This window comes from Asparagus officinalis, chromosome 9, assembly GCF_001876935.1.
Source record: "Asparagus officinalis chromosome 9, Aspof.V1, whole genome shotgun sequence".
Taxonomy (NCBI): Eukaryota; Viridiplantae; Streptophyta; class Magnoliopsida; order Asparagales; family Asparagaceae; genus Asparagus; species Asparagus officinalis.
Window position 1 is genome coordinate 1251838 of NC_033802.1, and position 14649 is coordinate 1266486.

General features: G+C 35.9%; 1 protein-coding gene across 1 annotated transcript in view; it reads left to right on the top strand.

Moving 5' to 3' along the window:
• The window catches only part of LOC109823652 (DNA repair helicase XPB1-like), a 26561-nt gene continuing 12129 nt past the window's right edge, over positions 218-14649 (top strand). The window contains exons 1-12 of the mRNA XM_020389962.1: positions 218-332; positions 3758-3980; positions 4078-4134; positions 5606-5749; positions 5832-5912; positions 6244-6331; positions 7044-7381; positions 7559-7634; positions 7735-7928; positions 11582-11745; positions 11835-11907; positions 12356-12469. Coding sequence (XP_020245551.1) covers positions 3768-3980; positions 4078-4134; positions 5606-5749; positions 5832-5912; positions 6244-6331; positions 7044-7381; positions 7559-7634; positions 7735-7928; positions 11582-11745; positions 11835-11907; positions 12356-12469 — 1542 coding nt within the window. The 5' untranslated portion in view covers positions 218-332; positions 3758-3767. The remainder of the gene's footprint in view (positions 333-3757; positions 3981-4077; positions 4135-5605; positions 5750-5831; positions 5913-6243; positions 6332-7043; positions 7382-7558; positions 7635-7734; positions 7929-11581; positions 11746-11834; positions 11908-12355; positions 12470-14649) is intronic.

The following is a 14649-nucleotide window of genomic DNA, read 5'->3' on the forward strand; positions in this document are numbered from 1 at the left end:
GATTCTTCCTTTTAGGCCGCTCAGGTTGTCGAAGAAGAAGAGCTCTATTTCGGAGAAGATTCGGATGATGATAGGCGACGAGGTATTTGTTTTTTTTTCAAAATTGCTGTCCATTTTATTGTGAAATTTTGGATTTTTTTGGGGGCTGAATTGGAAAATTTGGGGTTTTGGTGGACGAAGAAGAATGACTTTACGAAGCTTGAGTTGAAGCCTGATCACGTTAACAGGCCCCTTTGGGCGTGCGGGGACGGCAGGATATTTCTTGAGACGTTTTCTCCTTTGTATAAACAGGCTTATGACTTCCTCATTGCCATTGCTGAGCCAGTGTGCAGGTGATTTGTTGTTGCAACTTCTTAAATTTGATATGGGTTTCATCATTTGTAGTTGAAGTGGATGGAGCATGGCTTTAAATTAATATTTTACTGATTTTAGATGGTTTTGCTTCAGATTTGACATTAGTTCTTATTGTTTAGAGTTTAATCATAGTGTTCTAATAAGAACTCACCCCCAAAAAGTAGTTGTCGAGAGAGGAATGCCAAATCTCTCATAAATCCACAATTGACTCTCGAGTTAATGAATTTGGGACTGAAATGAACCCTAGCCAACAATCCCGCTTCTGTAGGTCATGCGTGACTGGCTCTGCACTAGTCTAGTCCTAGTTGAACGTTGCAATCTCAGTGTTTTGCCCGTGAACAGTCCAATGCCGAGGTCACCGCTCATGCCTCTTGTTTGCGAGTGAGAAGGTTTGACTCTAATGCCATCTGTCGGAGACGCTCATCCCTAAAAGCTAGAAATTAGAGAGAGGGAATCTTGATCTCATATAAAACCACAATAGATTAAACCCATTTAGTTAATATGGGACTAACTAGACCATAACATAGTCTGTTCATGCATGCTTTCAATCTGATTACATTGTTTTCGCCGAGTTTGCTGGCTTCCTCAGAAAAAGCAAGATTTATTTTTATCTAGTCAATTTGATATAGATTACAGCTAACACATGACTGTGAACTGGATTGTGGTTGCTCTTCTTGTAGCATTATATGTGTTGGCCTTCTTGTTTTGATGATGATTTAACAAACAATTTACCAATATGCATTATAAAATCAAAAAAACAATCAAAACAAATATTCTATACCGCACATTTTTCTCCCCCTTTGACAACATCAAAAATGGGGAAAACACACAATGAGAGCTAAAAGCCCCCCCTACATGTAAGCACATGTGAGAATATGGAAATAGGGAATTCTCCCCCTATTTAAAAGACTGAAAGAATGGTTAGCCACACAAAATATGAATAGATAATGGTTGTTAAGCAAGAATGCGCAATGAACATATATAATCACAACCACATGGTCCACATCCACACAATAACATATGATCACATAAAGGCATCATGAACTGTTATAACAAACTCTCACATGTTCATTACAAACCAAAACAACTAATCAATCAAGTGCCATACAAACATAGTGTTTAACAATAAACAAGATCACTACATCAAAATGTTCACAAAACATAAACTAAGTACATATACGGAAAAAAACATCCAAACATATAATATCTGCATCAGGAAGAGGATAGTCCTGGACCCGGAGAGGGAGTAGATGGCTGCAACAAACTGAGGATAGCATCAAGCTGACCCTCCAAGCCATCGGCCTTGCCAATCACCTCATCACGAATCTCCTCCTGCCTACGCTCAAGATCCCTCAAGCGCTCATAAACTCCTTCCTCCAAGCTATCTATGTGATGAGCCATCGAATCATGAATACGAGAAGAAGCAGGATGGGAGTGGTGAGGAGGTCTATATGAAGAGTCAAAGGAAGACTCATGAGATCCTGTAGGTTCTGGAGATCTAGGTGGGGGCTCAGGAGTAGGGAGACGATCCAAGGCGAATTGGGTAGGAGGAATACTCATTCGTTTGAGAGCAGAGGTGTCAAAGAAATGTTTGATTTTAACAGACGTTTTCCCAGATAGATCGACATGGAAGTGGGAGAAGATCTTGGTGAGAATGGCTCCATAGGGTAAGAATTTTGTATGAGTGGAGGCCATTATATCAAAGAATATTCTACCCTACAAGATATCCCGATTGTCAATAATGGCATAGCTGGCATAAGTGAGATCAAGGGAATAATTATCATAACCCCCGGTTTTGGGGATTATGTTATAACTGATGATACGTCTGACGATCTTAGCTAAGAATGAGATATTGTTAGACTTTAAGGGAAGGTGCCTACCGGGTAGAGTCATTAAGGAGATAACGGAAGAGTCATCACCCATGATATCACCTAGCAGTGTGTCACCCCTAGGTATATCGAGGGTCTCGAAAAGCTGATTGGCTGTAAATAAGATTTGTCGACCCTTAACGATAGATGTAATAAAATGAGTGTTAGGATTTGTGGAGTCAACTTGTAAATTTGCGTAAAATAATCTCACCAAATGTGGATAATATGGGGGAGGATGACTACTATCAAACAAATTAAACAAGTGAGCAGCTTTGAAATATGTACTAATATCAAAATGATTACAGTCCTCAAAATTTACGAATCTCCCGGGGAAAAATTTCGGTTGGCATAATGAGCGGTACTTCCCAAGAAGGGCGGGACTCCGCAAATACTATTCGTAAAACTGACTCAAATTGCTTTTAGGTTTTTAAATTTTATCTGCGTATTTATTTGTTTGGTTCTGAACCCGACCCGCTTCACTTCTAAATCCCGGCCGTCCATTTTATTTGTGAGATCATCCTGGCCGTCGAAAGTTCTCTATACCCAAAACCACTGTTCTTCCCCATTTCAAACCGATCAACGTTCAATCTCAGTCGACTAGCGATCTTCTTCCCCATCGTTTCCTTCCGTCATTCATCTAGTTCCAGTCGTCCGTCAAGCGCAAATTTCCCTTTCATTGGTATAATCTCTCTCTCCTCTCTTATCAATTTTGTGAAATCTCAGTTTTAGGGTTTCTGTCATTTTTAGGGGTTGCATTTTCTTCATTTTTATCAAATCATTATGCAAAGGGGTAACCTTAAACATCCCAGGTCTTGCAGAGGAAGACCATCTTCCTCTCAAGCTCCCAATCCCCCTCCTCGAGCCCCTCGAGTTCCATCTCCGCCCCCCCACTGAAAACTTTTAGTTTTACGAACAGTATTTGCGGAGTCCTACCCTTCCTGGGAAGTACCGCTCATTATGCCAACTAAAATTTTTCTCCGGGAAATTCGTAAATTTTGAGGACTGTAATCATTTTGATCTAAGTACATATTTCAAAGCTGCTCACTTGTTTAATTTGCTTGATAGTAGTCATCCTCTCCCATATTATCCACATTTGGTGAGATTATTTTACATAAATTTACAAGTTGACTCCGCAGACCCTAACACTCCTTTTATTACATGTTTCTATAAAATTTAGAATCTTTTACGAGATGCTTGGTTGTTATTTGTTATTAACAATGTTTGTTTTATGTGTTTGATGGAAATAATGCTTCTTGTTGTTAATGTAGTATTTCTTATTTAACTTTATGATATATGTTTTCCATGTTCCAACTAAATGGCAAGAAAGTTTCACATGCTATTCGTCACTTTAGACTTAAATCTTCTTTCAAAAGGTTTCAACTAAATGGCAAGAAAGTTTCACATGCTATTCGTCACTTTAGACTTAAATCTTCTTTCAAAAGGTTTCTCCTGTCCTGGATAAAGAATTTATAGCCCCCATCTGAGCTAATCTTGAATATAAACCATGGTTAACATTCTTGTTAATCTGGATGTAGGCCAGAGTCTATGCATGAGTACAACCTAACACCTCATTCTCTCTATGCTGTTGTGTCGGTTGGGCTTGAGACCGAGACAATCATAAATGTCTTAAACAAGCTATCAAAGACTAAGTTGCCTAAGGAGATGATAGATTTCATCCATGCTTCCACCGCCAATTATGGGAAAGTGAAACTCGTGTTGAAGAAGAATCGATACTTTGTGGAGTCACCTTTTCCGGAGGTACCATTCTGAACCTAGTGTTTTAATTTCATTTTTTGGTATAATTAGCGATTTATTGCTTTACTTGCTTAATGATGAAGTTCATTTGGTACTCTAGGTGCTGAAGACATTGCTTAGGGATGATGTCATATCTCGTGCGAGGATTTGTTTTGAGGTATATTGCTTCCATGGAAACATACTTTATAATTCCTTTCTCAGAATTTAAGATGATTAGTATGATACCAATTGACTTGAGAATATTTTATTTTTATTTCTGGAAACTTGTATTATCAATTGTCATTTTAGAACTATATGATATCCACCTATAGACCATTGTTTTAATATATTGCTTGTGGGGAAGTCTGATTTTACCATCAGATTGATGTTAGTCATGATTAGGTTAATTTTAAACATTTTGCTTTCTACTTTGATTCTTGGATCCATCATACGTGGAATTTTCTGGTACAGTTGATTTTTCAATCAATTTTAAAATATTATATACTATGTTAGGTTTTCAATTGGTTCTTTTCACTTTGAAGCCTGTCAAAAGGACTATGGTCTGTCCATGTGGAGCCCTCCCTCTCTTGGTGCAGATTCCATGTAACCATCAGCACATGAAGGGTAGTCTTTCAATCTTAGTGGTCTACTTGGCGTATCCTTCTGATGCGCACTCTTAAGGTTGTGCAAAGGAGCAATCCCTTAACTTCCTATCTGAAGGAGGATCTACATTAAGGGGTAATATGAAATTTATTATAGGGAGTTACACTAATCTCTAGGAGACAAATAAATCCAAAGATCTATAATATCTTGATTAATTTTGTGGGATATATTGAAACAAATTTGCTCAGCATTTGTTACCATTTTAGCGGATCACTTTGCATGGAGTAGTGGATGTCATTCTCTTAATCTTCATTAAGGTTAAAATATTTATTGAATGGTTTGTGTTAGGGAACCTACTTAAGCCTTTTGCAAGGAGAAGAGGCTAATATAGTCTCATGGTTGTCTATATATATTATATACTAACTGTGATATCAACTATTTTTGTACAGCTACTTTCCTGCAACAAAAAAAAGAAAAAGAAAAAAAGATCTTATGTTTACATTTTCCCTTCTTTCTGGAGCATACTTTGTTCCAATTTATAATTTATGTGTTGACCTGAAAGGCACTTGTGCTTAGTGGATTCTTATTTTCATCCATTTTATTTCCATTTGATAAATTTGACTGTGTAAAATTCCAGAAACCCTGTCATCTGAGAATGTAACATATTTTCTATGTCCCTGTCTGTTATCTGTAATGAAACTTGGTTGTCACACTGAAGATGAAAATTGTTCTGCATATGAAGATGTATCAGATATACTGTTGTTTCTGATTCTTCCATGGGTAATGACTTGAAGTTTTCACTTTGTTTATCTATATGAATTTCTCTCATTTGAAGTATTCCATTTTGGTTTTGGAGTTCTTACAAATGTCGTTGGTGCAAGTATAAATCTTTACCCCTTTTTGTTCTTTCGCTTGCCAATAATCATGTATCTTGTTTTTCCCCCTCATTGATTTCACCAACTGCAAAGTGTAGAATAATGTTGGTGAAAATGTTTGTTTCTTCCCTTTCTCTGTAATTTATATTTCTTTTTGTGAACCTATTTCAGGGTCATCATGAAGGTGGTTCATTTACAATTAGCAAAACGGCTGGAGAAATAGAAGGTGGCCATGATGAGTTGCTGAATGGTGTAGACTTAGCTGCTGCTGCTGAAGAGAAAGAAACACATTCCTTTGAAATTGATCCTGCCCAGGTACTTTGTTCTTTGCATTACAAGGAACCAGCTATGTTTAAGATACTTAAAATGTCTCTTGGGAAATTATTTCGCATTACAGGTTGAGAACGTGAAGCAAAGATGTTTGCCTAACGCCTTAAATTATCCTATGCTGGAGGAGTATGATTTTAGAAATGATACGGTGAGTTATACTTTCCATCTATGATATTATTTAATAAGTATTTGATAAGAAGGCTTATAATTGCAATGCATAACTTCCTTTCTATGCATGTAGCAACGAAATGTTCATGTAATTTACTGATTGGTTCTATGCTTTGTATTTGTGTGGAAAGCTGATCAATTCAGAAAATTTTTGTAAAGGCGATGCTTATGTCATGAGAATATATGCATGCTGCAATTAGATTTAGCAATTAATAAGATTTGTTCTCCTGTTGACATTTTTCCATATGAATACAATTTCAGGCCATACTGAATTAAACAATATGTTTCATTCTGTAATTTGGTCCTCGCAGGTGAACCCAGACTTGAACATAGAATTGAAGCCGCAAGCACAACCTAGACCATATCAAGAAAAGAGTCTCAGCAAGATGTTTGGGAATGGTATTTACTTCACTGCGTGACTTCCTACATTCATGTTCACACTCATGATAATATTTGCAGCCATCTTGTGATAGGTTTTGTCCCCTTCTCTTCTCTCCTTCTGGACTTAAAAAATCGAACCTAGGTTCACAGTGGGATTAAGGACACAAATGAGGTGCATTAAGAGCATCTTAGCTGAACCTTCCCTGCACTGGCTCTAAATAATGAAAATTTCTTCCTCTTGAAGAAAATTACTGAGGGTAGTAGTTTTGGTGAATGGGGTTGGAGATTGCTTTCCCAGGTCAGATAATAAAATAATTGGTCTATGTGCAGACTTGAAAACCTTGGAAAGGATGTGCAGTGACATCAGAAGCTCAATATAAGTTCATGTAGCTAAATTTTAGCTTGTATGGCATCAAATGGCTCGTAATGGGCCTTAGTAAATCACCTAATTGCTGCATTTGTAGGATTTGGAGTAAAATATGACCAGTTATATTATGTAGCTTAAAGATTGACTATCTCAAAAATCTTCCTAAAATTCTGTCAGGTTTCGTATCAACATTGTTGTGTTTTAGACTATAATATCTTTGGAAGACCTATTATCTGTATATTATTTTTTCTTTCAGCAACTTCATGAGATGTTTTATCTTGAATAAAGGCTTATAGATTGTATGTCGGCTTATAGTTTTACATGCAGTTTTACTTGAAGGATTTTGATAATGTTAATTTGTAGGAAGAGCAAGGTCTGGCATTATTGTTTTGCCTTGTGGTGCTGGAAAGTCTTTGGTTGGTGTCTCTGCGGCATGTCGAATTAAGAAGAGCTGTCTTTGCTTAGCTACCAACGCGGTCTCTGTGGATCAATGGGCTTTCCAGTTTCAGCTTTGGTCTAATATAAAGGAAGAACATATTTGTCGGTTTACATCTGATAACAAAGAAAGATTTCGTGGCAATGCTGGTGTGGTTGTCACCACTTACAACATGGTTGCATTTGGTGGAAAAAGGTCTGAAGATTCTGAGAAAATCATTGAAGAAATAAGAAATAGAGAATGGGGTTTGCTTCTTATGGACGAGGTGAAGATCTTTCTCGAGAAGATCACTAGATAAATTTGTCTCACAAGATAACATGTGAAACATTACTTATGACAACTCGTTTTGACACCATATAACATTTTCCTTGACTTTTCTTACTGATTTTGTTAAATTTTGATGTATACCAAAATTCTGATGTCTACGTATATGCCTTCACAGGTGCATGTTGTTCCTGCACACATGTTCCGGAAGGTCATTAGCATTACTAAGTCTCATTGCAAGCTTGGACTTACTGGTTAGTGCTTCCCAGACTGAGGTCACATTCATTCTTGTTTCCTGTTTACCTTTTTTGTATTATTCTGCTTTTTCTGATCGCCTCTTTACATTTTCAACAGCAACGCTAGTGAGAGAGGACGAACGTATCACAGATCTCAACTTTCTTGTAGGACCAAAATTGTATGAAGCTAATTGGTTGGATTTGGTAAAAGGAGGGTTCATAGCTAACGTTCAGTGTGCTGAAGTGTGGTGCCCCATGACGAAGGAATTCTTTGCAGAGTATTTGAAAAGGGAAAATTCTAAAAAGAAGCAGGTAAATGTTATACTACGATCTAGGAATCTCAACCCAAGGTATTGAATTTGGAAGTCTATAGTATATTTTTATGGAGAGTTGAAGACTGTGGGACTCACATTATTGTATTGTGGCTCAGATATGAAAGTGATGCTCTGAAATTTTTTTATCTTTCCCCTTTGTATACCTTTCCCTCGCATAGAATGTTAAAAAGTTTGCCATCATGGTTTCATGGTTTGAGATAATTTGATGAACATGAATTTCCCTTGTGGTTCATCAAAGTCTTCCATTGCTCGTAGTTAGCTTTGCTAGTAGTACTGGATGCAAGTGGAAGCTTGTTTACTGTGCTGTTATCAGGCTACAAGTTTTTTGTTCTAGTTCTTTTGTGTCACTCTCTCCTTGATCTTTGAATAGGAAAGAGGCTTGTATTTAGATAATTGATCATAGTGATGGTCTATGGATAGAACCGAGTACATTACCTGTCTTAGGCAGCCATCTGGTACCTTCCTTTTGAATTCAAACTTCTGATTACCTGTCTTAGGCAGCCATCTGGTACCTTCCTTTTGAATTAAAACTTCTGATCATCATAGTGTTTCTGTCAGTAGTGTGTGATCTGTGTTTGGTGTCATCTTATATATGCGTAGCACCTTGACTAGTTTTGCAGTTATAAGATTGCTGATACAGGATTCTTTAAAACTTTTTCAACAAGCTTTGAAGATTTTCCTCAGATGGATACGTTGAATGGTGAATGTAATTGTTTTGACATAATATAGGTTTTGTAGCATTGAAGGAAATTAACACACTACTGGTTTCGAGGGTTCTTCCATACTTTTGAGAATATAGAGCGGAAGAAGATAAGGTAGAAAAGTGAAAGATTAAGATTCAGTCTTTAACACAGGTCAAGTTTTTTTGCCGCACAATCTAATTACTTTTACTAATTTTGTCCTCTTGTACTAGATCTAGAACTAGAGAGTGGATAACCTATATAGACCTTTGTATCAACTTCCAAGGCGTCATGAATAGTGTTTAAATCAATCTGGTTTGATCTAATTTTGCAAACGATTCATCACGACATTGACAGTCATGATACTCATTTCCCTTGTTTCTCTTGGATATCCTGGTAGAAGAATTATAGGTTTCGTAGCATTGAAGAAAATTAATACACAGCTGGGTTCGAGGGTTCTTCCATACTTATGAGAATATGGAGAGGAAGAAGAGAAGGGAGAAAAGTAAAAGAGTGAGATTCAGTCTTTAACTCAGGTCAAGTTTTTTCTCACACAATCTGATTACTTTTACCATTAGTAACTAGTTATTAGATTGTGTGACAAAAAACTTGACCTGAGTTAAAGACTGCAATGCATCTTACTCTTTTACTTTTCTCCCTTCTCTTCTTCCTCTCCATATTCTCAAAGGTATGGAAGAACCCTCGAACCCAGTAGCGTATTAATTTTCTTCAATGCTACAAAACCTAAAATTCTTCTAACAGGATATTCACGAGAAACAAAGGAAATGAGTATATGATTATTTTTACTAATTTTTTCCTCTTGTACAAGATTTAGAACTAAAGAGTGGAGAACCTAAGTAGACCTTTGTATCAACTTTGGCATCATGAATGCCTAAATCAATCTGGTTTGGTATAATTTTCCAAACGATGCACCGTGACATTGACAGTAGTGATACTCATTTCCCTTGTTTCTATTGGATATACTGTTAGAAGAATTATGTCGACCTCACAGATTATGATCGAGTATTTTACAATTTCCACATATGTATATCCTTATATCCCTTAGTAAGACTCCAAACACATAAAGATGCTCTCTGATATTCTGCCTAATTAGTATTACAATTCTTGCCTGAAAGAAGTTACAAATCAAATAATTAGCTCGTCGTATTGACGTTTTCATATGGCTCCTTGCATCCGCCTAGAATTTGTATAAATGTCGAAAGTCACTTGTATGTTACCTTAAAAAATGTCACTTGACCTGGACGATGCCCCAGAAAACTATCTTAGATGTTTGACTTAGCAGGAAAACCATATATAGCCTACTCCAAAAAATCTTTGTTAGCTTATGTATTGTTCTGATTCTTCTGAACACGATAAAAAGCCCCTTCAGAAAGCAAACTGAATGTCATTTGCACCATACCATTCATGGCTTCCTCTTTTTCCGAGAAAAGGACCGGAGTGCATTCTTGAAACTGATTGACGTAGTACTTCGTGAGATAGAATAAAGATAAAATCTATGGAGCTCAAGGAGCAATCCTGATCTTCAGGAAAGAAGAGAGGATGCAGTAATGAAATATTAGGAAGTCGATATTTGCAAATCATAATCCTCCATGAAATATTCCTTGGCTCCCATAATGTGTTTCATGTTGCCAGTTTTAGTCTCTTAAACAAGCTCTATAATGAACAATAAATCCTTTCGATTTTAAGAGTGTTAATTATGTCTAATTTTGCAAAAGGCCTCAGATGGTATGCATTTGTGTTGATCCTCCCATATGGGTTATTTTAAGAAGATGACATTGCTCCACTTGACACAGCTGGTTACCCGATAGTATCTAATTACCTGTCATCATCTCATCTTGTAATCTGGTTCCAACTAGAACAAACTATTTTCTATTTAGCAAACTTAAACATAATCCCTAAATTTATAAAGAACACATCCCTAAGTAAATAATGAATCCTTGTTGCTGAACTTGTTTTATTTCTTGCTATTGTCTGATGCTTCCTGACCCCTTTATCGTGGACAATTTCGTCTTCACTGCACAATCTTCTAGGAATTAAAGTTCTGAATATCTTACCAACTTTTTGTGTTTGATTTCAATATCCTAGTAAAAATTTCCAAGGTATTCTGAGGTAACAATTAGGCAATAGATGATAGAAATGTAAAATTTAAGATATAAATTAGTTAGAAGTGGAGGGTTTGAAAAATTAGAATGATACGTTTCTGACTAGTTGCAAAATATATGTATTAGTTAGAAAGAGTTTGTTAAGCTCAAGTTAATTTGTTTAGGCTTCATTGCTATGATATGTCTTGACAGTTTCCCCAACAAGAAATTGGTATCTTGCACAAACCTGGACGCAACATGTATGACCATCCATACCCGATGCTTACAATCTGTAAACTACTATTTACCTTAAAAGTTGTATGTAAGCTAGACGATGTTTGACCCTTTGACGAAGAGTAATTACCTTATAGATCACTTATTATAATTATGTCCTTTTATATATAGATAGCAACAAACACCCATAATTATATGAGTCAAATATGCATGTATTCAAAAGAGATACATATAGCGGTGTCCTTATTTGTGGAATTTGGATAATAGTTGTGTCGGAGCATGACATTCCTGGCTATGCCGAACTATCATAGGAAGCTTTTGATTCTGTGTGAAGTCTTCGGCAAACTCAAGTTAATATGTCTATGCTACCTTGTTGAGACACTATAAATAGGAAAGGTTCATTGAAACCATGTACCATTTAGTAACCTAGTATCGAAATGGTGTGATTTTATCGCCACTTGTCTCTTATATTTTTCGTATCTGCTGTGTGCATCCTTGTGCATCTATGAGAATTGAGTGATTTAACTGCATCTTGTTTTCTGCTCCATATAACTTGCTGCACTTGTACCACATATCGGCATACTTTTAAATGATTCTGCCATTTGTATCACCAGGCACTTTACGTGATGAATCCAAACAAATTCAGAGCCTGTGAATTTCTGATTCGCTTTCATGAGCAACAACGTGGTGATAAGATTATTGTGTTTGCTGATAATCTTTTTGCCCTCACCGCATATGCAATGAAGCTAAGGAAACCTATGATATATGGTGCAACCAGGTATCTTCAGTAACAATGACTTTTTCCCCTCTTGCATTTTAATTTGGCAACCCTAATAGCTTGTAATTATTCTTAATAAATGATTTCAGCCACGCTGAGAGGACAAGAATTCTTAAAGCATTCAAATGTAGCCCGGATGTTAATACAATTTTCTTATCTAAGGTATGTATTCAAACTTGATTATGATATTTGATTTATGTATTTTTTAATGATAATTTTCCCTTTGTTTCATATTATGTAAATAACTGTCAGCATCCTGGAGTCTTTTTGAGAGTAGCAAGGCTAAATTGCAGATCTACATGTTTTTCATAATATAAATATGTAGAATTACTCTAAGGTGCTTCTGTAGAAGCCATATGTGATCATGAGAGCTCTAATATTGGAGTCTTTAATATTACCAAAGCGTAAGTTTGACTATATCAATTGAGTAATGTTCCAACAATATGTTTTATTAATACTAGTCGTGAAATTAGACCTGTGATATTGGTAATGTATGAAAATGGACATAAGAAAAGTTACCATGTGCTTGTTGAAAATTTGTCTTTGCGGTTATAGAATTGTTTTTTAACTCCAGGCTACTAATTCTTCTGTTTTTATGTGTGCACTTCAGGTGGGTGACAATTCGATAGATATTCCTGAAGCTAACGTGATAATACAAATATCATCTCATGCTGGTTCAAGACGTCAAGAAGCACAACGGCTGGGCCGTATTCTTAGGGCAAAGGTACTCTACTCATGATACCCAACAAGACGTCAAGAAGCACAACGGCTGGGCCGTATTCTTAGGGCAAAGGTACTCTACTCATGATACCCAACTTATTCCATTTAGGGTGTCAAGGAAATATTATGACATAAGGGTGTAAGTTCTGGAGCTGTTCAACATTGAGTTGTTCTTTTATCTTATTGCACACTGATAGGTAGTAAATACTACGTTCTCCAGGATGGAATTATGGTCAGCACGCAGATCCCCAAAATTGGAATCCGTTCAAGCAGCATAAAAGAACTGTCACTATGTTATATAGTTTCAAAAATAATTATCCAAGACAAGGAAACAAATTGATTAATGAGATGCAAAAGAATATTATTGGTTGCATGATTTATGTGTGTGCACATGTATATTTTTACATATATGCATGTATTTTCCTGCACTTATGTGATCACACAACTATCTAGATCAAGGTTTAAAATCGATCTCGATATATTATTGTTGTTGGCTGATAATTTATGGCACCCGTTCTGGTGGTTTTGGATTTGAAGTATTAATTTAGGTCTAGGTGCTTAAAAAAGGTTCAACTAACTGAAAATCGTTCAGATCATTAAATTGTTTGATATGGTTTTTTGAATAATCATTTGGTTCTTATTTTAATGTAACTAGAAATGTGCACGAGCTTTGCACATGGACATGCTATTTCTTTTTTTGCACGTGGGCATCTTGTTTTGCTTTATGTTTTGAAATATTTTTGTTGATTGAATTAATGACTTTTATAACAATTAATTTTTTTAACTTGAACAATTAAAATATTTATTAAATAAATAAAATTCTGTATAAAGAATTGTATAAATAATAAATAAAATTCTGTATAAAGAATTGTATAAATAATTATTATAATTTGGATTATTATTGTTATTTAATATAATTTATTTAAATATATACAACATATTAGATAACTATTCTTATTTATAATAATTTATTTGTACATAATTGTTCTTATTTATAATAATTATACATAGAACAATTATAATACTATTAATAACTATATAATAATTTATGAAATGATTTAATAAATTATTTTATTATACTATTATTATATAATTTATTTAATAGTATAATTATTAGGAAAAACTGTGTCTAGACCCCAAAATTGGAACCCTATGTGACCAATGACCATAACCTCAACTTTGGGTGATGTTCTTAGGCCCACTGACCCAACTTTTTATTTGAAGAAGTCCCTTTTTAGTGTCGCCTAAGTGGAGAGAAATTTTTTTTTTAATCTCGAAACTATCCTCACCCTCAGCTTCTTTACCTCCCTTTTTTCTCATGAGACCATGACTTTTTTTTTTCTTGTTTTTCTTCAACCATCATCTCTTCCGTCACCACCTCAGCTATTGCATCCTCTTTTTCTGCTCATCCTTTCTTAACCATTGTATTTTTCGCTGTCACGATATCTTCTTATCATTTTTCCTCTTTTCTCAACCATATCTTCTTCTTTCAAAACAGTTGCCGCATCGCTTGAAAGACCGTTTCCTTTGACGAAAACGACCCTCACTTAAAAAATTGCTGAAATTAACATCTAACTTATATAGTTAACATTTAACCATTAAAGTTTGTGAGACCTAAATTAAAATCTTACAATTTAACTTACCATATGAGATCTACAGTTAATATCTGACAAATTTAAAGCTTTTATATTAGTTTCTAAAGTCGGTTGTTATCTTCAGACCTCACATGTTAACTTTAACCGTTAGATGTTAAAGTTAGAACTCACATGCTAACTTTGATTGTTAGAGATTAATATTAACTGTTAAGTGTTAATTTCAGCATAATTTTAGGATATGACCGTTTTAACTAGATGAGATAGCCTTTTAAGGATGCAACGGCGGTTGTGGAGTAAGAAGGAGAAGATTGAGGAGGACAGAGAGGAGTATGGAAGTGAAATAGAAGAGGAGGTAGGGAATGGGAGGAAAAATAAGATGAGATGAAGAGATGAGGAAGGAGGAGGAAGGAGGACGAGGGAGGAGGGAGGAGGATGGAGTTGAGATGAAGGGGAGAGGAGGAGAATGAGGCTGGGTGAAGGGTAGAGGAGAAGGAAGGAGGATGCATGGAAGATAGGAGGGTGAGGTGGGAGGGCGGAGGTTGGTGGAGGATGGAGGTGGGACGAAGAAGAGGAGAGGGAGGATGGAGGT